General features: G+C 40.5%; 1 protein-coding gene across 3 annotated transcripts in view; it reads right to left on the reverse strand.

The window, feature by feature from the left end:
- The window catches only part of ccdc88ab (coiled-coil domain containing 88Ab), a 103,173-nt gene that overhangs the window by 33,364 nt on the left and 42,233 nt on the right, over positions 1-27,576 (reverse strand). For all 3 annotated transcript variants that reach the window (XM_080448674.1, XM_080448673.1, XM_080448672.1), the window contains exons 5-16: positions 21,410-21,468; positions 19,710-19,793; positions 19,276-19,416; positions 17,187-17,365; positions 11,600-11,681; positions 9,498-9,656; positions 8,788-8,934; positions 7,843-7,987; positions 6,105-6,283; positions 4,129-4,266; positions 1,890-2,073; positions 669-799 (exon numbers count right to left, since the gene is read on the reverse strand). In XM_080448674.1, the coding sequence (XP_080304800.1) occupies positions 669-799; positions 1,890-2,073; positions 4,129-4,266; positions 6,105-6,283; positions 7,843-7,987; positions 8,788-8,934; positions 9,498-9,656; positions 11,600-11,681; positions 17,187-17,365; positions 19,276-19,416; positions 19,710-19,793; positions 21,410-21,468 (1,628 nt within the window). The remainder of the gene's footprint in view (positions 1-668; positions 800-1,889; positions 2,074-4,128; positions 4,267-6,104; positions 6,284-7,842; positions 7,988-8,787; positions 8,935-9,497; positions 9,657-11,599; positions 11,682-17,186; positions 17,366-19,275; positions 19,417-19,709; positions 19,794-21,409; positions 21,469-27,576) is intronic.

Genomic DNA, 27,576 nt, shown 5'->3' on the forward strand with positions numbered 1-27,576 from the left:
GGGCAATCTTCCAATGCTAATTTATTTGATTCTTCCAAGTCTAGCGCTTGTATATAATCTGACAGAAAACCAAAAGAAATTAAAATTAAAAAAGACAGTGATGTGCTAAATTGTCCTGAAACGAAAAATTAAGCCCAAACACTGCAATGTAGCTCATAAAGCAATTATCTTTATTACATTTTGGCATACATGCCTTCTTCATGATGGCAATGAGGAGAAGGCATGGAGGCTTAAATGTAATAAGTTAATTGCTTTAGGAGCTACATAGCAGTGTGTGGACTTTATTTATACTTAGTCTGTCAGCTAAATTATGTCCTGCACCAGCCCAACATTTTGAATACATGTGTGATATTTGTTTTGTTACACGTTAACAGTTTCTCACATTAAATTAAGATCCTAGTAAAGGAAGTCCATGTATAACTGAATGTTAAGGGCACTAGGACCAGGCAAGGAGCTGACACACTAAGTATAAATGAATAGTTAGGGCACTAGGACAAGGCATTGGGATGAGGGACCAAGTATAAATGAATGTTAAGGGCACTAAGACAAGGCAATGAGATAAAAGACTAAGTATAAATGAACATTTAGGGAACTAGGACAAGGCAATGAGAGTATAAATGAACATTTAGGACACTAGGACAAGGCATTGAGCTGACAGAATAACAGACCTTTTCACAGGTGATGCTCAGACTAGACACTTTCTTCTGCAGGCTCTCATTGTCTCTTTCCAGTTTCTGCACCTGAATCTCCAACTCCTCTGCTCGCTCGCCTTTTTCCTTCAACACCTCCAGCTCTTTACCTACACACGCACACACACACACACACACACACACACACACACACACACACACACACACACACACACACACACACACACACACACACACACACACACACACACACACACACACACACACACACACACACACACACACACACACACGCACGCACGCACGCACGCACGCACGCGCACACAATTACTGACTTTTGCAATGAAATCAGTTCTGGCTCCAGTCAACAGATAAATAACACTCATAATCCTACATACTGTATAATTAACAGAATGTCAGTCTGTCTGACAGCTTGGTTCTCCTCAGTGGCTGAAGCGCACATGGCCATTCATCATTAGCAAATGCCCACCGTGAGGAAGCCTGTTTTTCACTTCACCCAAATTCAAGCTGTTTATTAGCGTTTTTATGTAAAAGAATGTCGCGATGGTAACGGCCCCTTGAGCTATGGGTTGGCCCCCCGATCTATGGGATGAATGATCAAACTGCGCATGTGTCGAATCCACAGACCCACTTTGTTAGACTGTTGCCGTCTGGCACAAGCACACACAGACAACGTGCTTAAACTTTAAAGGACTTTCATTTACGGGCCGTGTACACTGATAAAACATTATTACGGTTGTGTGGCTGTGTGTGCACTGTGGGTCCAGGACACAGCGACGGGACGCGCGCGGTGTGTGTGTGTGTGGGGGGGGGGGGGGGTTCACTGTGTGTGTGTGTGTGTGTGTGTGTGTGTGTGTGTGTGTGTGTGTGTGTGTGTGTGTGTGTGTGTGTGTGTGTGTGTGTGTGTGTATATGTGTGTCTGTGTGGGTTCAAAATCCTAGATCGTATAGAATAGAATCGTATCAGAAAAGAATGCTTTGCTGTACAACGTGCCTTAGGAATTAGTGCTTTCAAAGTCTCTTCTGCCATTTCTCAGAGGATAAACAAGGAAGTTGTGATAGCAAAATATTAATAACACATGCTAGCAATGCATGGAAATGCTTAGTGTTTTGCTCAGTATTTTCTTGGCAAGAAAAGGGATACAAAGGTATTAGAGCCTCCTCGTGTGTGCAAACAAAAACATACAGTAGAGATCTAAAACAGAAGCACGTCACTCACGTAGCTGCTTCCTCTCAAATTCCATTTTATTGAGTTTGGCGCTGGTCTCACAGATGGACTCATGGAGGACACGGTTCTCCTTCTCCACGTCTTTGACCCGTGCCTCTGTGCCCACCTGGCACCGCTGGCGAAGGGATGCCACCGTCTGCCCCAGGTGCTTGTTTTCCTGCTCCAGACCTTTCAGCTAGAGAAAGACAGAGAGAGAGAGAAAGTTTAGAGAGAATTTATCGACCAAGATATCGCCACACCCTGGTGCAGAGATATACAGCGAGAATTGATTAATTGCATCACTAAGACATTATGCTTATGTCATTAACTATTTTCTGCAGGGACTTTCCACCAACTTGGGTGCATTAGTTGTTTGGCAAATTTTCTAAATCCAACAGAGAACAGTTGTTGAAATTAAAACATACGAGTCCCCTTTTCAGTCTTGCAGCAACATTATTATTATTCTTGTGTTTTCATTCAGCCTAGAGATGAACTAAATAAATGTCTGGAAACAGGAACCTATATTTAAGATAAATCCTGAATAGCTTAGCAAAACATATATTTGCCATTTATAAATAAATAAATAAATTATACAATATCTCGGCTAATCAAAGCTGTTACAATTGGTACTGATGATGACAACAAAAGTCCCTTGAAGCATAAGACGGCCATCTGTGTCAGTCGCGCACGGTAGCAGCAATCTGTCTAGTCAATAAAACATAGTCCCTGAACCACCCACAGCTATCTGTGCTGCAGGGAAGGAGAGACAAAACCACACAAAGAACTCTCTCTGCTAAAGGAAATCTGATCCACACTTTGATACAAGATAATAGCTATAGTCATGCCTTTTCCACAGCCTATCTGGGAATGAGTCAGTGAAATCTTTGCCAATTGTGTGAGAGATTCTTGGTTCAAACCAACTGCACTGACTCGTATACGGTACTGTACAGTATACGAGTATGTTGGAGTATCTGGGGATTTACATGCTAACCTGTAGAGCATATGCAACAATTATGGAAACACTTTAATCTAGTTCTACTACATTATGTAAGATTCAACACTGTGATTGTGGTATGTGGGAAACTACCATAGCCATTTTAGTTGAGTAGAGTAAGAGTTTGTATGGATCTGTATACAACATTGACCTGACAATGAATGTTGTCAGTCTAAATCACATCATGATATATTTGTCCTTTGACAGAGGGGAGATTCCTGCACTTGGATAACATGGAGAGGCAACTTTTACATGAACAAACTAGACAAGAGGCACATTTAGTTTGTCTTTGGTTGATATATAGTAGTTATCACATGATGATGATTGAGTAAGGGTATAATAGAATCCTCAGAGAGAAAGAAGGGGGGAGAGGAAGGGGATTGTGTGTGTGAACGGATGTGTTGCTGCGTTCACACTAGTGGTGACACAGCAACAGTCCACAAGTAATTTTCAATGGAAGCCAGAGACATGATGTTACAAACTTGATGCTGAAACTTGTGTCTGTGTGACACTACGAATTAAGTCGAGCTAGTCTAAAAAAAAATCAGAGCTCCTATGACGCAGTGAAGTGTCATGTGTTTTTGTTTCATCATTTCCACTCCCCTTCTCTCTTTCCACAATTTCCGGTCCATTCCGTCAACCGTAAAGGGAAAAAAAACTAATTCTAGCCATTAACCAGTTCCCTGTGGTACTGTATGTAATCATGGCCTTTTCATTTATGCAGTGTGACTGCTTGAGCAACACTTCAACGGTGACTCTGCAGTAATGCACCTATGCTTGGCCGTTTTGTAGTTGTTGTCGCCGCTAGTGTGAACTCAGCATTAGAGTCGGGGTGCAACAGTTAATCCAAATAATGGATTTAATCGATTATTTAAAAAAAATAGATTTTATTAAAAACAGATTTTGGAAAATACGATTTAGAAAATAAGCGATTATCAAAAAATAGCTGATCTACAAGCTCACGACGCATCTCCATGGCAGCTTGTAGATCTGATATGTTTGCACAATACCATTGTATGACTAAGTAAAATATAGGGCTTTCAAGTGTTTAATTAGACAATTAAGTGTAGCATAAAAATATATATTAAAAAAATGTTGCGTTGATTCCTTCATTTATAAAATAAATAAATGCATGTAGGAGCCTATTATTATTCAATTAATCAAAAAGATATCGATAGAATAATCAAATAATCTGTAGTTGCAGTCCTACATTAGAGTATGCATGGTTACAACAGACACAGAGAGAGGGGGACTGACCTGTCTCTCTGAGTTCTCCCGGAGAGTCTCCAGTGTCTTCTCCAGCAGGGCTTTCTCCTTCATCAGGTCTGTGCTGAGAGACTCAGAGCTCTGCATCGACTCTCTGTCTGCACACAACTCTCTCTCTAGCTGCTCCAACTGCATGGCACACAAACAGTGAAATAAAACACACACAACATGGAGTGATTGGGATCTTGCACATTTTCCCATGTTAAAATGAATCTCCTTGGGGTTCGTGCCTGTTGCTCACTGGATAGTGTGTCAACCACGTAATCAGAAATTCTAAATGTATGTCCTTCTTGGCATGTCTACTGCTTGAAATTGTTGAAGTTTGCCTGTGTCTGCACACCGCTGCAGTTTCATCTAAATGCATGCTGGATGATCACTTGAGAGTGCATAGTGATTATTAATCCATGATATACCAGACTTATTTAGAATGCAGCACCCCATTCTGTTAAACCAACTCATGCACACGCGCGTGCACACACACAAAGACACACAAAGCATTAAGAGTGCTTCTATTGTTCAAGAGTCCCAGAAAGCATTCACACCTTAATGTGTTTTGAACCAGACTGAGCCACCCAGCAATAAATTCCAAACTCTGGGTTTCAGAGTATTTATCTATTATTCCAAGAGCACAGAGAAAGGCTTACTGAAAACAGCTAAGAGTCTTCTCTTAGTGAGGGGCACCCGGGCTGGCAAAGAAAAGGAAAACGCCGACCTTGCCTCGATTTACAGCTTTGCTTTCATCCTCCTAGTATCTGCCCCTCACACTCTGTCTCTCTTTTTTTACGTCTTTTCTTTCTCTTCCCCTGCTACGAAGAGAGTCTGAGCAAAGCGCGTGATATATTGATCTATATTGTAAAGACGGGCTGGTCCCACATGCTAATGGTAAATTTGAGGAAAGGCTAAGGCTAGCACAGCTGTGTAAAAGCACAAATAACAGAGGAGACAGACTTTCAAGAATACTAATGACTTTTTTCCCCTATTAATTAGAATGCTATTAGAATGATGCAGTGAATTTAGGGAGAATGTTTGTTTTCGTTGCATGGCTTCATGGTAATAAACTACATAAAAACGTCATAAAAACATTTAGGTGTTGCTATTTATTTCAAATGATCAAATATCTTTCATTCACATGAAGGCATAATGCGAAAAATACAAAAATCCTCTATGAATTCAACGCATCACAGGTTGAGTAAAGTATTCCTTTAAAGACAACCAAAATCTTCCAAAATGTATTTTCCTTCATTCTGGTACACTGGTGTACAGGCTAACCGAAAAGAAATGTCTCTTCGTCTTCAGGAAACTAACTGGAAGTATTTCACTCAAGAAACAGTACTTTGAACTTGTTGACAACTCTGCCCTCAGCTTCCTCTCGCTCATCACTATCTAAATAAAGCAAAAACGGGCTAAGAAATAATCTTAGAAGAAAAAGCATAAACCTTAAAAACGTTGACATGAGTTTCTGTTTGTATAACACAGTAAAATCCTCAGTGTTCATTTATCCATTTGTAACTCTGGAAGGAAGTGTAGTCTGAGAGTGTAACTCTCAGTGTCAATTTAACCCAACAAGACCGGAAACGCATCTCTGTTATTTTAGACTTCTTTGGCTATTAAAAAATAGCAAATATACAAGCTCATAGCGCGGCACCGAGTGCCACGCTATGAGCTTGTAGATCTGCTATTTTAGAAAAATCGTGAACATTTGTGCAAATCTTTGAATATATATATTTTTAAAGCGAACTTTTGTAACTCAAATCTTTGCTTCTGGGGGGGTCCCTCGAACAAGATATTTTGCAAAAATGTTCACGATTGGTGTTGATTGATAATATATATAAATAGCAGCTACTGTATGAGCTTGTATATCTGCTATTTTTGAATAGCCAAAGAAATCTAAAATGACAGAGTTCCCAGATTGAATGGGTTAAGCAAATGTAACCAAATGGACCCGTAGCATGTGGTGTGGTCCCTACCCTCTGAGTGAGCCTCTGATTCTCCTGGTTGGCTTTGGCCAGTTTTCCAGAGGCGTCCTGTCCGGCTGCTCCTCGGAGCTCTTCCACAGTCTTCAGCAGCGTCTGGTTGTCCTTCTCCAGCTTCAGCAGCCGGCTGGACGTCAGATCATTCACCTCCTCACCCAGCGACTTCTGGGGAGCTGTGCAATGGTGGACACAGTAACGAAGTACTTAAGTATTTTTAAAAGCAAGTACTCCAGTACTTTCTCAAGAACAAATTGGACAGAGCAACTACCACTTGAATAATATCTGTCCAGGTGTATCTACTACTTTGACTCAAGTCAAAGTAAGTGGGGTTGAGTGTCTACAATATGTCTACAGGCATTTTTTTCAGACTGGCATTTTTTGTAGCCTGCACAGTAAATCCTAAGTGTTGATTTAACTCTGTGAGTGTACAAATGGTCCATTTGTAAGCTCTGAAATTGATAAAATAATACTGGATGCAAATTAATCCTGATCAGAGACAATATCAAGGAGACAAGGCTCAAAACCATGAACCATATAAACCAAGTGTACAGACTCTAATTATGTTTTATCCAAATACCATTGCTAGATTTCTAATATTATACTCACTACTCAGATACATCAAATTTATCTTTAAACCATTGAAGTGTTGTTTTAAATAGGGTCTTTAACCAGATCTCTGGCTACTTATTCTTCAAGGGGTGTTGAATATTAATTAGCAGACTTGACCGTGTGGAAAAAAAGAGTGGTCCAATCTGTCACATATACACCACAGCCAGAGCCAAGGACCAAAGGCCAAAGTCTGTTGTTGGTGTCCCAACCCCTCCTTCACCTCAACTACACTCACACACCGTCAAATCCTGAGTGTTGATTTAACGTAAATTAACACTGACAGTGTAAAATTGGACTCATAGTGGTATGGGTACATCAACTCAGATAGCCTGTGTTGTCCAAAACATCCCCACAACCCCACAGCACGTCAACTAGGACAGAAACTATCATTTTATATTTTAAAAGAATCCATCAAAACCATCAAAACATACAGCACTTTAGATCTAACTTTAGATCCAATTGTAACTAATTAGAACAGTGTCAAAGTACTGTAATTATAATCTAAATCGATAAATTGCAATTCAGATCATTGTGAAAAATATTTAAAATACAATTTCTGTTAGAATTTGTGATTTAAGATACAGTAAATTCATCACTGATGAAGGCCTATACTAGGGCAGAAGTGTTTGTCTATCCTCCCCTAAATGTGTTTTAAAGAGAGAAGACGACATGCTATGAGTGTCTGACCCTTCATTTCTTTTTTTAAATTCATGACTGCTTCGATTGTTTTGAATGCGAGTTAGTGGTCATGTACTGTGTAAACAGTGTGGTTTTGTGAATCCTATCCTCAGTTGCTATTTTGCTAAAAAACATTTATGCCAATAGACTACACAAAAGACAATAGACTACACATTTCATAATGCTGCGAACTCTGGCTGACACCATGGAGGCAATCTGTGGCAACCCAGAATAGAATAAAATAATTTGTATTTATGAATTTAACAACTATACCTTGCGGTCCTACCATAAACAATGAGCCTCCTGAGCCTCTTCTGCTCTCCTCATCATTTATCCAATCCAACTATTTTAGCAGGTAAACAACAGTAGCTTCCACCTGTATTGCAGAAACCTTCTCTGGGTCAACCTACCTACTGTACCACCATTATCCCCTCGTCCACCTTACCTTCAGGCCGTTCGGGGGTCTTGGAGAGTTGTTCCAACTCCCAGCCCAGGTGTAGGGATTCATCCATGCTCTGTTTCTGGGCCATCTCCAGAACCAAGTTCTCCTCCAACAACTCATCCATGCGCTTACGATCCATGTCCCGATCCTGCATACAACAAGCAACCAGTGTTTAGGAGTAGTTATACAACACTGATGTTACCCAAACACTGGGTCGGGACCCATTTTGGGTCGTGGACACATTTTTATGGATCACCAGTAAATATCCTTTTTTCTGTTAGTTTCCTTATTTGAAAAGATTATCAAATGTATTAAAAGCATTAAAACATTTTTTTCAAAATAATTTCATACATAAAAAAAGAAAACTCAAACAAATTCCATAAATGTACAAAGATTAAGAAATAGAGAAAATAGTAGATCTACAAGTTCACATTGCGTCGCATTGCGACGTGTTGTGAGCTTGTAGATCTGCTATTTTCACTAGTTTGGGTCCCAGCAGGGTCCTGGGAGACATCAAATGTCTCTTTTGGGTCTAAACTCTACAATGAAAATATACATAATGAAACGACATGACCAAATGCTACAAAGGCCTTGCTTAACCACTTTAACCCTACAGTAAAAAACTTGGATCCTTCAGGGTTCTGTACTTGGAAGCGGCCTTTTTTTAAACACACGATAAATTAAACACTAAGGATTTCAGTGTGTATGTAGTAGGTAGCCCATACTTGCTACTATACAGTACAACATTTCCTACAATTTATTTAAACTATTATTTCAAAAGATTTTCAAGCATTGTGAGCTTGTAAATTGGTTATTTTCACTATTAAATAGGGCTTAAGTGGTCATTTTTTATGTATTTCTGTAAGTTTGGGTCCCGGGGAGACATCAAATTTCTGTTTTGTGTCTCTGCTACACTGCTATACAGTAAGTGCTTTGTGGCGATCTCACCATCTCCAGGTCATGCATTCTGGACTTGAGCTGCAGGCTCTCCTTCTCCAGGAGGTGCAGTTTGTCAGAGCGAGCTCTGTTACTCTCCAACTGTTCCTCCAACATGGTCTTGGTCTCCAACAGAACCTGGTTGTCTTCTTTCAACTCCTAGAGACACACACGGAACACAACAGAGCAACACAGAGCAACACGTCAGAACAAGTCAGATAACCACATACACATATACTTTACACAAACTCACTCTTTTCACAGTTCTTCAGAAAACATTACACAAATTATTATAATCACTACTCTTACATAGTATCATCAGAAGAATAGTTTTTACTTGGAGATGCCCATGAAAGTGTAAATTAATGTCAATATATTGCATTTTGTGTTCCTCCCTCTGATTTCAGAGACATTTATAGATAATTTAGTTAATCTTTGGGGCTTTCTGGTAGTAATAGTAGCAACAGTAGCATGTGTAATCATAGCAATAGGTAATGCTAGTAGTAGGAGCAGCATGTGTGTACAGTATATGTAGAAAACAAAAACGAGCACTCGTGCACGGCTCACGAAGATTCACAGTAAGAAAGTAATAGCCAGCACGGACAGTCACAGCATACACAGACGCGTTTCGGCGTCAAGCCTTCCTCAGCATGTGCACACGCTGAAGAAGGCTTGACGCCAAAACGTGTCCGTGTATGCTGTGATTGTACAGTATTCTGTACCTCAACTCTGGCTTTGTAGAACTCGATGTCGTGCAGTCTGTCTTTGTATCGACTCAGCTCACTCTCCAGTTTTTCGACACGGATGGCTTTCTCTCTCAGATGGTCTAGCTCGTCTCTGTACGCCCTCGCCGACCGAGCATCCGACATCAGCTGGTAGCTCTGTGGGGGATTGAAGCATTAACCATTTACACCACAAAAAAACTAAAAGATATTTCGGAAATAGCAGATCTACAAGCTCACAATGGGTCGCAATGTGACACGTTGACGTGACATGGCAAAATTGAAAATTGTTAAACTTAAATTGCTATGTATTGATGAATACAGATTTAGGGGACTCCTTTAGAGGAACAGTCTTAAAATCAAAGTGAGAAAGGTGTTACAGTTGTAGAGATGCCTACTAGCGATACAACAACAGAATTATTATGTCAATGCATTTAGATAAGATACAATAAGATGGCCTTCCCCGAGGGGAAATTGGTCAAAAGAAAGCAAGAACAAGAGAATAAGTAAGTAAGTAATACAAATCTAAATAAATTAAAAGGACAAAATAAAATAGCATAAAATAATCATACAAGATATGGATGTTACAGTATTAAAGTAAATAAACAATAACATTCTCATTGTTAATTTATCCATTTGTAACTGTGAGCATGATGGATTGATTGATGTACTTTATTTAGTAAGACATGAGAACATCAGTACCTGGAAGTACAAATTCAAATTCAGCACAAATGTAACAAAATGGAACCTTACTGGTCCATTTACATTTTTACATTCTCAGAGTTAAATTAACAGAGGAGCTGACTTAAAGCAGCACTACAGTATGTAACTTTTTTTTAATGAATATATTTTAATTTTGTCCAATCTGTATGGTAGACTATGTTAATACAATATAACTTATACAATTGGGGTGGTTGTATTTTGTCTCCCTGCTCTTCTATTGAGACAAAAGGTCATGTCTCACCTAGACACAAGATCTGACACGAATTTCCTGATGGTCAAGATTCAATTTTACCCCCTGAGCAAGCACGCTCTATTAGCTCAACGGTAAGAACATCAGCACTTGCGCAGGAAACCGAGTTCAAATCCGAGGTAGAAGAGGAAAGTTACATAGTGCAGCTTTAATCCTAGCAATATAAAACAAGGCACTGAAATGTGCAAACAGTGCAGTGCAAAGAGATTCAAAGTGATAGAACAACCATGCTTGTGTAGGGAACTAGGAGTCACATAGTGCAGGCATTCTGCCGTACAGTGGGGGTGGGGGGCTCCAAGTTACCAGAAAGTGATGTAGTGCAGGTCTCCTGCGTATGGAGGTGGGGTGGGGGGGGATCTAGATATGGTCATGGAGTCTGATGGAGGCAGGCACAATGGAATGCCACTGACACTGTGTGCTGCTTACAGAGTTGGTGTTGTGAAGAAGATTTGTTTTCTTCCAAAAGAGGAAAGTGGAAGAAATGTCTCAAGAGGTTGGAAGGTTCATAAGCAGTAATATTCCATGGCGTGCAGCTTAACATAAGCTGACCTGTCAGTCACAAATACGTAGCAGAAGAAGCTAACAGCAGTATTCAACGTTGTGTTAAACATGACCCTGCCTGTTCCTTAATCATTAAGATCATGGGCATGAATGTGTGTCTTCATATGGGTGAGAGAGAGAACAGAATAGACAAAGAAATTCTCTCTCCCCCTCTTTCCCAGATACCCACCAAATAAATACTTTCCTCTCCCTGAACCCATCCACCTCATTTACTGCGGCCAGCCAAACAGTCAGCCAACCAACCAGTCTAAATCAAAATCCATGTCAGCCTGTTTGTAATGGCCCATAATGAGCTTTAGCTGGCTGATTAAAGCTTGGCAAGGCAGCACAAGGAATGGACTGCAGGCACAAGGAAAAGGCAGAGAAGACAAGGTGCAGGGAACTCTCTCTGTGTGTGTGTGTGTGTGTGTGTGTGTGTGTGTGTGTGTGTGTGTGTGTGTGTGTGTGTGTGTGTGTGTGTGTGTGTGTGTGTGTGTGTGTGTGTGTGTGTGTGAGAGAGTGAGTGTGTGTGTGTGTGAGTGAGTGTGTGAGTGAGTGTGTGAGTGTGTGTGTGTGAGTGTGTGTTTACCTCTTGCTGAAGCTTTTTCAGTTCCACCTCCATGTTTTCTGACTCCTGTCTACAATCCAACAGCTGCTCACTCTTTTCCTCCCTGAGAGAGAAGATGAAGAGCGGATAGACAGAAAAGGGGGTTGTCATGAAATGTGACATTGAAGACAGACAGAGAGAGGACAATATATAATGTAACTGTAATGGGTGAAACACATACTTTGAGACTAAAGCTTTATCCACTAGAGTCACTATAATCATGTAAGAATACACAGCGGCTTCCTCTTGCCTGTTCAGAATAATGGACTGAAAACTGTGTACATTGTTCTTACCCAGGACACATATCACTCCACTTCCTGAATAATCAACACCTAAGTGATGGGTTTGGGTCAATAAAAGTTCAGTCCTCACTTCCTCTATTATTTGATATTTCATGAGTTGTTCCTGAATACACCCAAGTCCCTTGTATCCAGTGGTGGACAGTAGTACATTTACTATACTATACTGTACCTAAGTGCATTTAGGTACAGTACTTGAGTACTGTGCCTGAGTCCAAGCTCACATCGCCATGCGATGCATTGTGTGAGCTTGTAGATCGGCTATTTTCTCTATTAATGATATTTGTTGAAGAGTTCTGGAAAATGTAACTTTTTTGAAAAATGCCAAAATTTCATTATTATACAGCAATGCATTGATATAAAAACCTAAATGCAATTTGTACTTTTGAATACTTAAGTATTTTTTAAAGCATGTACTTTTGAATACTTTTTAAAAGCAAGTACTCCTGTACTTTATCTCAGGTACAAATTTGACAGAGAAACTTTCACTTGTAGTTGAGTAATATTTCAGAGAGTATACTTTGAGTACTTTGTCCACCACAGCATTTATCACATGGGCTTTTCATTGGATGAGCAGAACCATGCATGCCTTTACGACAGTAAAACCGAGAAAACGTCACTGCCTGACACTGTCCCTTCATTGAGCGTCATTGTTCTGATTGTTTGAACTTTACCACATCTCTGATTAGAATCTACAGTATGGGGAATGCCAGTAGCTAACAGTAAAGAGAGTCCACCACAAAACCAAGTCGCCTCTCCTTAACCCATTAAGGCCGGGAACGCATCGGTGTCATTTTTAGATTTCTTTGGCTATTCAAAAATATATATACAAGCTCATAGCGCGGCACCGAGTGCCGCGCTATGAGCTTGTAGATCTGCTATTTTTGAAAAATCTTGAAAAAAAACAGTTTTTTTTCAGAAAACTGTTCAAACATTTTTAAGAATTTCCTCAGGTCTTAAAGGGTTAAATGACAAGCAGAGTCAAACAGAATGAAAGGAGGGAAATAAATAATGACTGGACATCAACCGCAAAAAAAACAGATTTGATAGTGTGTTCCCCTTGGACTGGCTGAGAGGTAAACATGGATGTAAATCAGCCAACTGCCTGCCTCAAGGCCACCTCCTCCCCCCCTTGATCCTCTCCCTTAACCACTTACATCCTACACAGTATATACTCCACTGATTGGGTCCCCCCAGTGGTCTATATTTGGTCCCCTCATTTTTCCTATACACCAAATAGCCGATCTGCTATTTTCAGCGAATGTTCGTCTATTTTTGCCAAACGTTTGCCTATCATCCCAGAATAGGGATGATACGGTTCATGTGGTTAAGCTACGACTACTACAGTACAAGAACAGATGACATTATGTGAAAACAAAGGGACCACAAGACCTCTCTGTGTGTGTGTCTACCATATAACATCTGGATATGTGAGCCTTACTTCTCCCCCACACACAGTTGTGTTCCCTTTCTAATAGCAGTGTGTCATGTAATCTCACACACTATAATTTGACATGCAGGAGTGAGTGTGACAGAGGGATAGGCTGACACTTGCACTGAATGAGAGGGGGACTGAGAGAGAGAGAGGGTGTGTGTGTGTGTGTGTGTGTGTGTGTGTACGCGTGCGTGCATGTTCTGCAGAATCTTGGTGCAGCGAGAGAATGCATCATTTAAAGAAAAAAGGGCTTGGCATTCCTGTGATGCACTGAGAGAGAGGGGGGGCAGAGAGAGAGGGAGTGTGTGTGTGTGTGTGTGTGTGTGTGTGTGTGTGTGTGTGTGTGTGTGTGTGTGTGTGTGTGTGTGTGTGTGTGTGTGTGTGTGTGTGTGTGTGTGTGTGTGTGTGTGTGTGTGTGGCCTCTTTGATTACAGCTCTGTGGTGTGGTGTGGTGAGGTGTCTCTCTCTTTTAATGTGTTTTATTGCCATGACAACACACACCTTTGTATTGTCAAACATTCAATATTGCATTAAAAGTGATCTTAAAAACTATTTGAAAATGTACTATTTAAGTTAAGAGTATACATATATTATATACACAGACACACTGATGCATATAGTGATGTATACTACTGTATGTGAACTGTGTAGGTACTCCCACATCACAACCAGACACTGTATAGACACAGTATGCACATAGTAATAATTATGTAACAGAGACTAGAATAGGGAAATTGAACAGTTACAAAGGGATAGTAATACTGTTCAACAGTCACACATTGTATGTGCAGGCTACTAATGTAAAGCAAAGACAGACGCTGTCATCAGGTATTAAGCCGCACCTATACAGCAAACCTATTTACATGACATCTCACTCAGTTTGGCCCACACACACACACACACACACACACACACACACACACACACACACACACACACACACAGCAACTAAAAAAGACATGTGAGGGCAGAGTATACAAAAAAGCAGATGAGATGTTCAAACACGAGAAGAAAACAGATGGAGGGATAGACAGCGTTTTCCACACCTTCAAACAGCAGTGGCTCTTCTGCAGGTATTACTATTCCTCTGCTGGTATTACTATTACTATTCTCCTGCTGGTATTACTATGCTAGACAATTACATTTTGGAACAACTTCCAAGTTTGTAAATTATGCAGATTCATTAATATCCCACTTATAACTAATCTGTAGCACTACACATCCTGGCTGCTTGTAGGCATGACCTAGAGTGGCGACAGTCTACAATTGTTTTTTTATACATGCATAGAATTTAAACTGCTGTACGATCCAACTTTCACACTCTTCATGAGTTTTATTCTCACTCCAAGCATCGGTCACGACATAAAAATTATAAAGGAACTCTATGTACTTGAATTTGATGTTTTCAAACCCCAACCGTAATTGCATGTCACCATTGCAATGTCCAACAGGTTATTCTCAAGTTATTTTTTTTTTCCAGATCATGCAGCTCCAACAAACACACAAGAACTTGCACATGACAGATTCTCACATCTGCATTCAGACTCATGACTCCGACAGGCATACAAACATAACCAAACATGAAAACAGACAGCTGACACACACAGCTCATTTTGACCCAGAGGACAAAAAGCTGTCATCAAGTTACTAAAGCATATCATTATGCTTGCTACATTTAAAACCTCAACTATTCAATTTCCCCTTTGTCAAATGCATCACAAGACCATCCAACTGTACCACGTGGATTGCACTCCATGGCAACAAGTAAGCAACCCAAGGAAATAACCTCAGCAGGGTCTTCCTCATTTTATGGTCTCCAGTAAACATAGCATCATAAAGTAGGTCAAGGATGTAGAATGAACAGGCCCAACAGCACAGAGCTGCAAAACATATTCAGCCCAGAAGCCAAATTTAGAAACTATTTAGTGCCATGTAAACTTTACTTTTGCACTTGCGTCATGAGGAGCCTGCAGCCATTGGTGTTCAATCAGTTCTGAGTCTTGACCTACAAACGGCCCACTCGTCATTAGCAGAGTTACAGAAAAGAGTTTGTCAAACCCGATGAGACAGGACCCTCATGAAACACGTACAAATATAAACTTCCCAGGCTTCTGTGGACACAGTGATTATTGTAGAGAACAAAACGTGCTTAACGTAGAAATTCATTATTTATTTCCCATAACTTTTGTCTAGGGATATTTTATGTAGGCCTACAGTACTGGTATGTCTGTGTTTTTGAAAGGACCTATAAATAAAGTAACTATATAATCATTATTATGGTGAAGAAAATGATCTCACCTTTCATTTGCCAAAGACCCAGACTTTGTATTTCAGCACATTGATGTTTTTGCTCTGATTAAGTACCGATCTACCATTAACTTGAGCCTAAAACCTAGACACCTGAGCCATTCTCATCCGAAGACAATAGAAAGCAGTTAAATCTAACTGAATGCTATAAACGTAAAAATCGTTCGACAACAATACATCAACAAACGTAATCAATGCACTTAAGAACAGTATTATGATGATCTTCATGACGCCAGCACATTTATCACATCAGATGTTATGTCTGAGTATCATTAAGCCTCTTCCCCCCGGAAGCAAAGGTAGGCTACATCTGCTAAACAGTGCCCGCCACTGACCATTAGTCTTTGTCTGGACCTGCGTTAGAGCACTCTAAAGAGGAACTTCTATTATTTATGAATACAATGGAAAAGGCCATTCCACAAGTGTGTCTCTCAGTGGGTGGGTGAGCATTGTTTTTGTTGTGTTCCTTTGTGTTCATACAATCACAGACAGACACACTAGCATAAACACTAGTGTGTCTGTCTGTGATTGTATGTTTTTGTGTTAGACCCTGAGTGTGTGTGTGTGTGTGTGTGTGTGTGTGTGTGTGTGTGTGTGTGTGTGTGTGTGTGTGTGTGTGTGTGTGTGTGTGTGTGTGTGTGTGTGTGTGTGTGTGTGTGTGTGTGTGTGTGTGTCCTTTTTTTTCAGACTAAACCACTTTCAACTTGGTGTCCCTATTTTGGGCATGTCATCATAGGAGAAAACATTTCAACATTTAAAAACAATAGCAGACCTACAAGCTTTGTGCATAAAAGATATGACATTCATTACAAAACATTAAAAGATGAGATATGGAGATCCAAGGTTTCTGCCCGACAGCAACGATGTGTTTCTCCATAATCACCATCCTGTCAAAACTACACACCAAGCAAGAACACTGACACCTACAACAAGACTCCTACAATAGCACAGTTGAACCCTGGATACATAGCTGATGGGGTTCTTGGACCCCTTTTAATGTACATAAGACCCCCGCCTTGAAACACAACTAGCTATGTGTTAGACAGGATATGAAGTTATTTGATTGAGTCATGGTTATTGATCGATCATGATGCGTCGGCTGGGGCTGTGCCAGTGGCAATTCCCTTAACAACATTGCTTGGCAGCAACATAAAAAACTGAAGGCATTTGATGCCCGTTCATAGTTCAAGTTGGATGGCTTGAGTAATTATCTGTTGTTCTATTATTTGAGCACAGAACACAATGTTTTGGATAATGAAAAGGCATACATGCATTTTAATCTGAATCGAACTCAAGTAAAATCAATGTCTCTGTCTAATCCACCAACATTCACCCTTTGTGATAGACAGGTAGATAGGTACTGTCAACTTTTTCTTTTTACCAACTCATATTAGTTCTCACAGACAGACCTGTGAATAGGGCTCAGCAATACAATTCATATCCAATATTGACATTTTGTCTGTAGATATGATGATAATAACACATCAGGTCATATGCTGCATGTAATCATGAGGTCTGTGGTACTCACAGCTCCTGACGCAGGCGTCTGATCTTGGCCTTGGCATCAGCCAGCTCCACAGAGAGGTGCTGACGGCTCTCTGTCCTCCTCATGTTCAGAGAGTCGGGGCTGGGAGTCTGGGCCAGGCTGGGGGGAGCGAGGGGAGACAGCTGGACGCAATCTCGCTCCTGCGTGAGCTCCACGATGGTCTGGATGAATGGACGGACGGACGGACGAAGAGAGACAGACATACAGTACAGACATTAGCATTAGGCAGAAAGACAGACAAACTGACACTGGGCATAGAGGAGACAGAAAGAGAGCCGAGAGAAGGACAGACAGACAGACGGAGAGTGAGATAGAGAAAGAGAGCAGAGAGAAGGACAGACAGACAAAGGGAGAGAGATAGAGAGACAGAGACAGAGGGGGCGGCGGTATAGTGTTACAACAATGTATGGTATCAACTAAGAGACCCCACTCTCATCCAGTACCCACAAGAGGAAATGGGGTTTTAATTGAGAGTGGGTTGACTGCTCTGTGATTCTCTCGAGGCTATTAAAGTGCAACCTGACACACACACACACACACACACAAAACACAGGCTCTATCAGTCATGAGCATCTGCACCCTGGGGGGGAGGTTTGAAAATACACTTAATGATGAACATACGCAATGCCACATATGGGTGTGTGCGCACACACACACACACACACACACACAAACACACTTCTCTTCATCCAGAAGCGTTAACCGTTTCAACCCTTCCTTCCTGTGGCAGCTCTCTTGTGGTCTCAATAAAAGAGTCAAGTTTCCACATTTACGCCAGCCCAAAAATTCCATTAGGAATATGCTTAATTTAAAACGGTGACAGATAGCCACAAATCTAAGGCATACCTGTATCAGACACACACTACACAAACTCATAGCCACAAATCTAAAAGGGATACCTGTATCAGACACACACTACGCAAACTCAAGAAAACACATTTTTCCTCTGTGTATGCTACTGACTGCCCAGACAAGCTAGAAATTTCTGTGTGAGACTGTTTACACCGAAAGTGTAAAGTTTGAGAGAGAATTCTGTGTCTGGATACATTTACACATACACATACAACAATTGTATTAGGGGTTAGGATTGTTAATCCTAACCCCCATTTTCTTCATTTTTGGATTCTTCATTCACCGTGAGGGAATGTGACAAAATTACAAAAAAGCCTATATATGTGCCTAACTGTAGTCCCAGGTTTCCAGAATGTGGCATACCCGTTTCCTGTTCCAGTTAATTTTTCCATAACTTTGTTTGACAGTAATCAATCAAAAGAGCCATTCAAATCAGCCAATCAAAAGAAGTTATGGGAAAATTTACTGGAACAGTAAACGGGTATGACACCCTCTGGAACCTCAGGCCTACCGTTATGCACAGAGCCTATTCAAGGCTTCATAAGGTGAGTAATTGATAGGTAAAATGTATAAATTGGGGAGTGAAATATTCATTTAAATGTTAGCTGTCAATTACCCTAAAATAAACATTTTCAGTTAATGTTGTAACCTTTAGCTGCGTCTCCCCATCAAACTGTCTGCTACAAAAAGGGTTCACTGCAGCAAAATAGACACATGGCATTGTGGGATAGTGGGATCTATTGTGTTCCAGACCAGAGTTAAGACACTCTTTTATATCGCTAATGTGATCATGTGGTTCATGTATTGAGTGTGCTTCGTAAACACTGATGAATGGGGTTCAACGTTGGAACTACACAGTAGTATTGGGAGCTTTTGGGCGCCCCACCTCTGAGACGCAGAGCGTGTAGACTTAAATAGTACCATCTTAAAATGAGCATTAGTGAGGGCCAATTATATGAAGATAATGTTGAAAATAGGTGACATGCTTCCGTGACCAAGTGTATTAAAAAGTTCCAACACATTTCAGTCTAAAATACATAATTTCTGTCATGAACACATCACAATTTCTTTGCTACTTTTCAACTGTCCGTCTCCCTCTCAAATGTCACGGGTGAAAGAAATAATAATAATACTAGAGGGGAGTTGATGGCCCACTCTCATAAAAGAAAAATAACCTGAAAATAAGTTACACACACACTCTCCAAGACCTATACTGTACCTCAAGTTGTGTGTCTCTTTCATCCACCAGGCGTTTGAGGTGGAAGGCCAGGTTTCTAGAAAGACTGTCCAGGTCTTCGGGAGGTATTTCTCCTCCCTCCAGCCATTGCAGATCCACCACATTCTCCTGGTTTTGTGTCACCTACAATCAAGAACATTTTCATCCAGTATTTTCTGCATTTTTCCTAGGTAAACCTGTAGTCTGACCAAGAAAACAGCTCATTAAAAGGTCATTGATTCCAGTGGAAGACCATTTTTTTTACAAATAAGTGCATTTTGTATGCAAAGTTGTTACGCTCCTTCTGAAATGTTATTTCGCTGAATGTAACATAGCATTATCCTCACTGACACACCCACTTTAGTTGGAGAACTATTCCTTTATCTTCCTCTTTGTAGCTGAGCTAAATTTCGTTCCATCATTCAGTTTAGACTTACCTCTTGGATGTGTGCTGCTATCGCAGCTTTAGTGTCAAAGTCCAGGGTCTGGATGCGCTCAATATACTCTTCCTTCTTCTCACACTGCAAAGAGGGGAGAGGAGAAAAGGGGCAGGGGGGTACGTTTGTTGTGAATCTCAACACATCATATCAGCTTTTTTTTTTACCAGAGAAGAGAAGAGAAGAGAAGAGAAGAGAAGAGAAGAGAAGAGAAGAGAAGAGAAGAGAAGAGAAGAGAAGAGAAGAGAATTTGCACAGGTTCATATATAGGTCGGCAAACCTGGAGGCAGATACCAGACACATGGCCCACAGCCAACGTCTGATCTGCTATTTATCTAGGCCTGTTTTCTGGATAGGACTGAGTCAAATGTGAGATGAGTGCTTTGCTTTGTCTACTACTGTCTGAAGATGAGAGTAACCCTAAAGAGCCAAGTGAAGAGCATAGGCTAGCATGAGACAGACAATAGACAAGTGAATCACTATTTACTGCATGCAAGCTGCATCAGAATCACATTGCCGCTAAACCTCAAGAGGAAGTTATTGAAGTATTATGTTTAAAAATGCAGGATTGATGCAGAATTGTATGCATGACAGTGAAAACGTCAGATGGCTTCCACTGTGGATTAAATCTTACCATCGCCTACAAAACCATTTAAAATATTCTAACTTATTTATTTCTCTTACCACTTCACTTGTACAGCCTCCGCAAAATATTCGAGCGTCCCTAATGTTTTCTATTTTCCCCCAAGAATTCAAAAGCTAAACAAATAGCATTTATTTTCAGATACAAAGCTGCTTTTCCAAGACCCAGGTACAGAATAAGCAAAAGCTTCATTTCTATTCATTCTGACTCCTTCCTCTTTTAGCAAAGATAACAAAGGTGCTGAAAGCGTAAAAGGTCAATTCAGTTGTTTAAGTGCTTAGTGGGAGCTTTGTCACTCACGTCACACACTGGTACAGAGCGTACAAATGCAAAAAAAATTGACCCTATTTGGTTACATTTGAACACTTTGGTAATTAACACTGAGGATGTTACTGTGTAGTCTAATCAAGTTATGACCAACAATAATTTACAGTAACAACAGGAATAAGCACAAATCATCTTCAATGTTTGTCAAAAGTTGATAAAAACTAAAAGGTTGAAAGGGGCATTTTACAAAGACAATAGACATAATATTCAAAGAAAATACTATCTTAAACTGAGATAATGTTGCATCATACTGCATGTGTTAATGAAATGCTGGGGGAAAAGCTGGAAGAAAAAATAATTTCTCCAAGTAGATCTGTAGCACGAACCCTATACAAATATCTAAAACCTCAAATTTGTGTTAGTTTAAAATCAATTAATAAGTTACATGAACTGTGACAATCTATTAGCACATTTTCACTGCAGGTTTCAGGTCATGGGCACAGAGAGTGCTTTTCAGCTTTAATCAATGACTGATCAAATTTGTTTTATATTCTGTAAGGCATCAATTTGACTAGCCTTAATGTATATTTATGAGCTTTTCACCCCATAAAGGGCGCGTACACGCAGTTCCATCAGAAGAATCTCTGCTCTCTGCAGTTATACAAAAAAAAAGAGTTAGCAACTCCACAGGACTGGTCATTTACCAATATGGCATCAAAGATTTGTAGTAAAGAAGAGATGACATGTGTGGGTGTGGTGGGTGTGACTTTGGATTAATGAGAGTCATTACCTGGACAGCACAGCCTAATAGCAGCAGCAATAGTTTCTTCAACTCCTCCAGGCCTTGTTCTGTAGAAAACACACAGAAATGGTAAATGGACTGCATTTATCTAGCGGTTTTTCAATTCTTTCCGAGCACTCAAATGCACTTTACAATGTACTTCACATTCACCCATTCACACACACAACAGTGGAGCGCCATTACACATTACGTGTTCATGCGGTACACATTCACACACTGATGAAGGCAACCACTCAAGGCACCATCCTGCTCATCGGGAGCAGGATGGAGGAGACGGGGATCGAACAAACCTTCCAGCTCCCAGACGGCCGCTCTACCTCCTTAGCCACTGCCACCCCAAAAATAACTATTACAAAGCGGACATTTTAATTACAGACTACAGGGAACATCAGGAGCAAATGCAATGACTGCTGATACTCAGTGTGAAAATAGATAATGACAATATACAATTAAACGCATGCAGATCCTCATTTGTAAATGGGATAAACTGTTATTTTGTCCCATTTAGGGTATTTTAGGTGCAGACTGGTCAACAGTTTGAGAAATCTACACTGGGTCTCTGAATGAATAGATTAACATAATATGTTAATCCATTCAGTCAGTCTCTCAACAGTGAATACATAAATGAATAATGTACAGTCAGTATCAACAGGCCTTCAACAGCGAGTATCTGGGTGAGTATGTACTGTATGTACAGTACAGTCTATCAACAGTGAATATGAATGAATATGAATGAGTATACTATGATGTCAGGCCAACATGAACTCCTTTGCACAGATGCAGTGTGCTTCACCATTACCGACTGTCTGTGTATGGAACTTAGCCACGCTATGAGCTTGCATATCTGCTATTTTTGAAATAAAATAATGGTTTAAGCAGTTACACAGACGAGTTCCCGGTTTTAATGTGTTAAAGGGATTCCATTTAACCACAAGAAATTCCATCACTTGGTGCTTTTTGAGATATTGCTGATGGAAAATGCTGTGTCTAGGTTCTAAGTGCTAAGCGGGGGTTGAGACGTGGTGACCGCGACAGCTGAAGCATCACATTTAAAGTGAAATTCCAGAGCCCTATTTACTGTGTGGAAAACACCACAACAAGCTTGTACTGTAGCATCCCAACGGGTCAAAATGGGACTATGAAATGAATCTGAAATCCTCAAATAGCACAATTTTAAAAAAATGTATTAAACAACAAAGAGATGGTTGATTTCCTACATTAATCTGCTCCAATATAATTTAATGACGTTTCCAAATGTTGTCATTAAATTACATTGGAGCAGATGAGTGTGAAGGTTTATTATTTTTCTTGATACTTTCCAACCCAGCAACCAAGTGATGCGCGTATTCTATTCGTTTTTGTATGATTTCCTACATAACCCTTGATGCATTGCGCTTCCACCTTGCAGACAGGCAGCTATAGTGCTCACTTAATTTAGTCTCCGATTCCACTTTAATTCATTGTTACGGTATTCTGGATCAAATATCCCTCATTCCCTCAAGTAATACTAGGTAACTTTTTCAACAAAACTAACGTTAAATTGTATATCTTTTGTGAGTGGCAAATGTTTCACAACACCCACTCCATGAATTTCACCCCCGAAAGCCTTTTATAAACTATTTTCTATTGAAACGGTGGCTAGGGTAGTCATTCCCGTGAAAATGACGTCATCCGGCCGGAAAACGGAAACGGAAATGCACCGGTTTCCTGTTTGGCCAGGAACTACCGCACCGGTTTCCTGTTTGGCCAGGAACTACCGCGTTAATAACAAAAAGGAATCTCATGCTGTTTTTAAGAGATTGTAGGATTTGAAGATCGAAAAACAACAGCAAAATAAAACACAGCTCACGGTAACTAAAGCTCCACTGGCTAAGAGAAACGATCCACAGATAGTATAAAACAATTAAAAGAACGCTTTTTGAAACACTTCCGTCTTCCGGTGAAAACAAATGGAATTCTGGGTAACGCAGGAATAAACGAACGACCTGCAGTGACGGTAATGACCAGCAGAGGCTGCTAAAAATCGTTATTTGTGGACCTGCATTGTATTACTTTAACTTAGTAGAACCTGAATGTAGCTGTAGTTCTAGTCTACAGCAGATGGTCATCAAGTATCAGCCATAATTTGTGATGAATCATTTCTGGGATTTTAGAACTTATAAATAACAGAATTGAAACAGGCTTCAAACATTTTGAGGTGTAATGTGGGAATGTAATTTAGTACAAATTCTGGCAAATATGTAATTTGACACATTTACCAGTAACTTCTGAATAAAAGGTGGAATTTGATTCACAGAACATCATTTACAAACTATTTTATACAGTAGCTGTTCATTAGGTAGATTGATATTGTTGGAATGTGACTTTAAGGAAGATTTTTACATCGGACAATTTAGTTCAAAATATGTCGTTGTCAAGCGATATTCAATTGGTACGTAGTATTAACTAGCACTTATAACTTGTTGACATGGCTCTTCAAACAACAGAGTGCATGTACACAGGAGCTAATGCCATCCTGCAATGCCATAATACTAGTAATAGTAATAGTAATAATAATAATAAATCAGGAGAGAAGTTGATACTTCATTAACGGATTACATTTTCTAAGCTGTTAATACCTCTTTAATGTATAAGTGTTTCCTTTATTTCTGTATATAAAGTATATTCATACTTTGCAAATTCCCCCTCTACAAAGACCTCCACCTCTGCTTATGAAAACATGGCAGCATGGGTGGGTGACTTTCCAGTAGCCTGCCACATGTCAGGACATAGTCAGAAAATGACGAAAGCCATAAACAGCTGCTAACATCTCAACAGGCCTGGGCTCATCTCCTTGAGCCTGAGAAGTAGTAATCCAGGTGTGTGTGTGTGTGTGTGTGTGTGTGTGTGTGTGTGTGTGTGTGTGTGTGTGTGTGTGTGTGTGTGTGTGTGTGTGTGTGTGTGTGTGTGTGTGTGTGTGTGTGTGCGCGCCTGTCTGTCTGTGACATGTACAGATTCAGTGGGTGAATGTACTGTACACCCAGTATTACGTACACCTGCCTAATAGGTGTGCCCCCCCTCACCCACAAATGCTTCAAGGTTCAACAAGTTGTGTATTCAGAGACGCCCTTCTGCACTCACTGCTGTACTCAGAGGAGTTATTTGTGTACTTGTGGCCTTCCTGTTCGCTTGAACGACTCTGACCATTCTCCCTTGACCTCTCTCGTTATTAGCAAGGTGTTTCCGTCCCACTCTAGACAAGGTTGCCATTTCTGAAATTGTGGAACCACCAGTTGTGGTCCAAACAATCATAACACATTCAAAGTCACTTGCATCCTTGTCCATTCCAATGTCTCAAACAGTAAGTTTTATTCAACCCAGTTTCAACCGCCTGGTTTGTGTAACTGGGTCTGCGTGGGTATATCCTCAGGTGTGTGTGTGTGTGTGTGTGTGTGTGTGTGTGTGTGTGTGTGTCTGATAAACCAGTTCATCCGGTGTCTCAGGGGGTAGCGAGTGTCCAGCTCTAATAACAATAAATCCAGCTTAGTGACAATAACCATGTTTCAGGGATGGACAGACCACACAGTACAATCAGGCCAATCCCACAGAATTAGCTGGGGGTCAGTATTTCAACTGGCTGCTACACAGCTAAATTCTCTCAGAGTTAAATTAACCAATTAAACCCTCTATACTTAGTAAAACGGACCTGAGTTACAACTGTACTTGGTCACAATGTGACGTTGTGAGCTTGTAGATCTCCTATTTGTGGCGAATGTTCCCCCGTAGTATAGGCATGCTGAGTTAACACTCAGAATTTTGCAGAGCAGAATAATATTCAAGTATGGCACAGTGTTCATGCTGTTAATATGTTAATAAATAACAATGTGTCATCTTGTGGCCAGTTAAACAAAGAGATTTTAACTGGAGAACGAAGATCGTTCTGATATGAAGATCATTCTGATATGACATCCAACACTCTGAGAATATACTGTAGATGACACTACCAAGGCTGGATGAAAGGGCAAATACTGGACAATACTGGGCTACATCACTCACTGGGCAGTGCCAGTGGCCAATAGTAGAAGAATGTGGTTTTACTGGGCAGCTCCGAAATGTGTCAATGAATAAGCTTTAACCCTGGCTTTAACCATGGCCCTGAAAAGAACAAGCACCTACAGTGAACCTTAAGGAAAGGTTTTAAATGTATTTCCTGCATCCATGCAATAAAGCCCACCAGGTCAATCAGAAGGATACCCTAATTGTGGTATAGAAGGTGAGTTGTGAGCAGAAAAATTCTACATGGCTGTGGGGCTTACCAGTACAGTGCCATAGAGCTCCAAATTGACCGCCCACTTTTACAACAGCATAGTTTCCGGAAGAGAATTTCCCATTAATTTACTCTGTGGACATTTCAGTTGTAAGCCTGAAACCACGCCAACAAGAATCATGATCATAAAACATTTGATTCTGTTCATAAAAATGATTGGAAAACGGATAAAAGGCAGAAAATAAATGGGACGTTTACTCACGGAAACTGACTGTGTGGTTCTATCTATATACATAGCTAACGGACCAAAGCAAATGTGCAAAAGCAAAGCAGGAGAGATAAGGAATGGTTAAATTCTTAAAGTATAAATAATTCATACAGCTAGACAGAGAGAGGTAAGAGAGAGAGGGGGGAGAACTGCAGAGAGATGGACAGAACAAACATGAAGGAAAGGCTACCTTATCTAGCAAATCCAGAAAAAGAAGCTAAGCATAAAAATTAAGGGAGTGAATGAAAGAGCACGAAAGAAGGAGAAAATAATGTGTAGATGGAAATAGTGCTTTCTTGAAAATACATGACTGAGATTTGATTTCCCAGTGGCAGTGACAGCAGTTGTCAGCCTTTGTTATCACAGTGCTGTTCTGTCCAAACGTGGTATGCATTCACCTGAGTAGTTACGCCAAACACACACACAAAAAATCATTATCACATACCCAGCCTTTCTTTTCCCTGGGTGTATTATAAAAGGACAGAGTGTGATAAGCTTGCACTGTACAGTAGCTGACATATTTCATGTGGCACGCTAAAGCTATATTTCCGCTAGGGGAAATACAGCAAAATAAGGCAGCTGGCCAATCAGTGCAAGTAAAAATACCACCACACACTAAACTGTCACCGTGAGTGACCTCGATGCTGCTCACCATGTCAAACATGGATAAAACTCAGGTTGTCTTTACCACGCACTGAATACCACATTGAGATTTGAGTGGCTTCATTCAGAAAACTGCACACACTATCCATATAATTATATTCTATGTAGTTTAAAGTATGACACAATCATTTGCATAAAGATATGGCTATACTACTGACTAGCAACAGGGCCTCTCTCCTGCTCCACTAGTACACTACCATCATCACCTCTTCTCCCTGGCTTCCTCTACACTTCCTTTCCCTCCCTTTAATGCATACTCAATCCATCCATCTATTCTTTCCTACACACCATCCATCCTCCCACTCACCCTTCCTTCCTTCCTTCCTTCCTCCCCCCCTCTGATGTCAGCGATGTTGGGAATCAAATCATTGATGATTCTTGACCTGACGTGCCATCCATTCAGTCCTCCATTTCCCCTTCTCTCTTCCCCCACCCCTCTCTCTCCTCCTCCCAACAGGAAACAGAAGGTTAGAGGGATGGTGACTAACCCATTTTCCGGGATCACCATTGTTCATGTATTTGTATTTAAGCAAGGAAGAAGAGTTAAAGACGGTGTGTCTGTATAAAAAAGTGTGTGACTAATGGCATGTGTTTTATGTGTTTAGATGAGGTTGTTTGATAAGTATGCTACTATCTATCCCTTCTCCCAGGTGTAACAGAGACCTGTCCTCATTGCTGTTCATTTGTATAATGCTTCTGTATGGCTATGAGACTAGATATCTTTTCCTGGTTTTAAAGGCAGCATTTCAGTAAAATGATGTAATTTTCTCAACTTAAGAGAATAGTGTTGGTACTTCTGTTGTATACTGGCTGTCTGCACAAGACATTTGGCACTGATAGGGAGAGACAGCAAGATCTGGAGATAGGTCCAGTGGCTTGCGAGAATAACTCCGGACACACAGACGCACACACACACACACAGACAGAAACACCCTCTTCTAGACTTATGTAGAGCCAGGGCATAAAAAGATAATATCA

This window comes from Gymnoscopelus braueri (genome assembly GCF_963280865.1).
Source record: "Gymnoscopelus braueri genome assembly, chromosome: 14".
NCBI lineage: Eukaryota > Metazoa > Chordata > Actinopteri > Myctophiformes > Myctophidae > Gymnoscopelus > Gymnoscopelus braueri.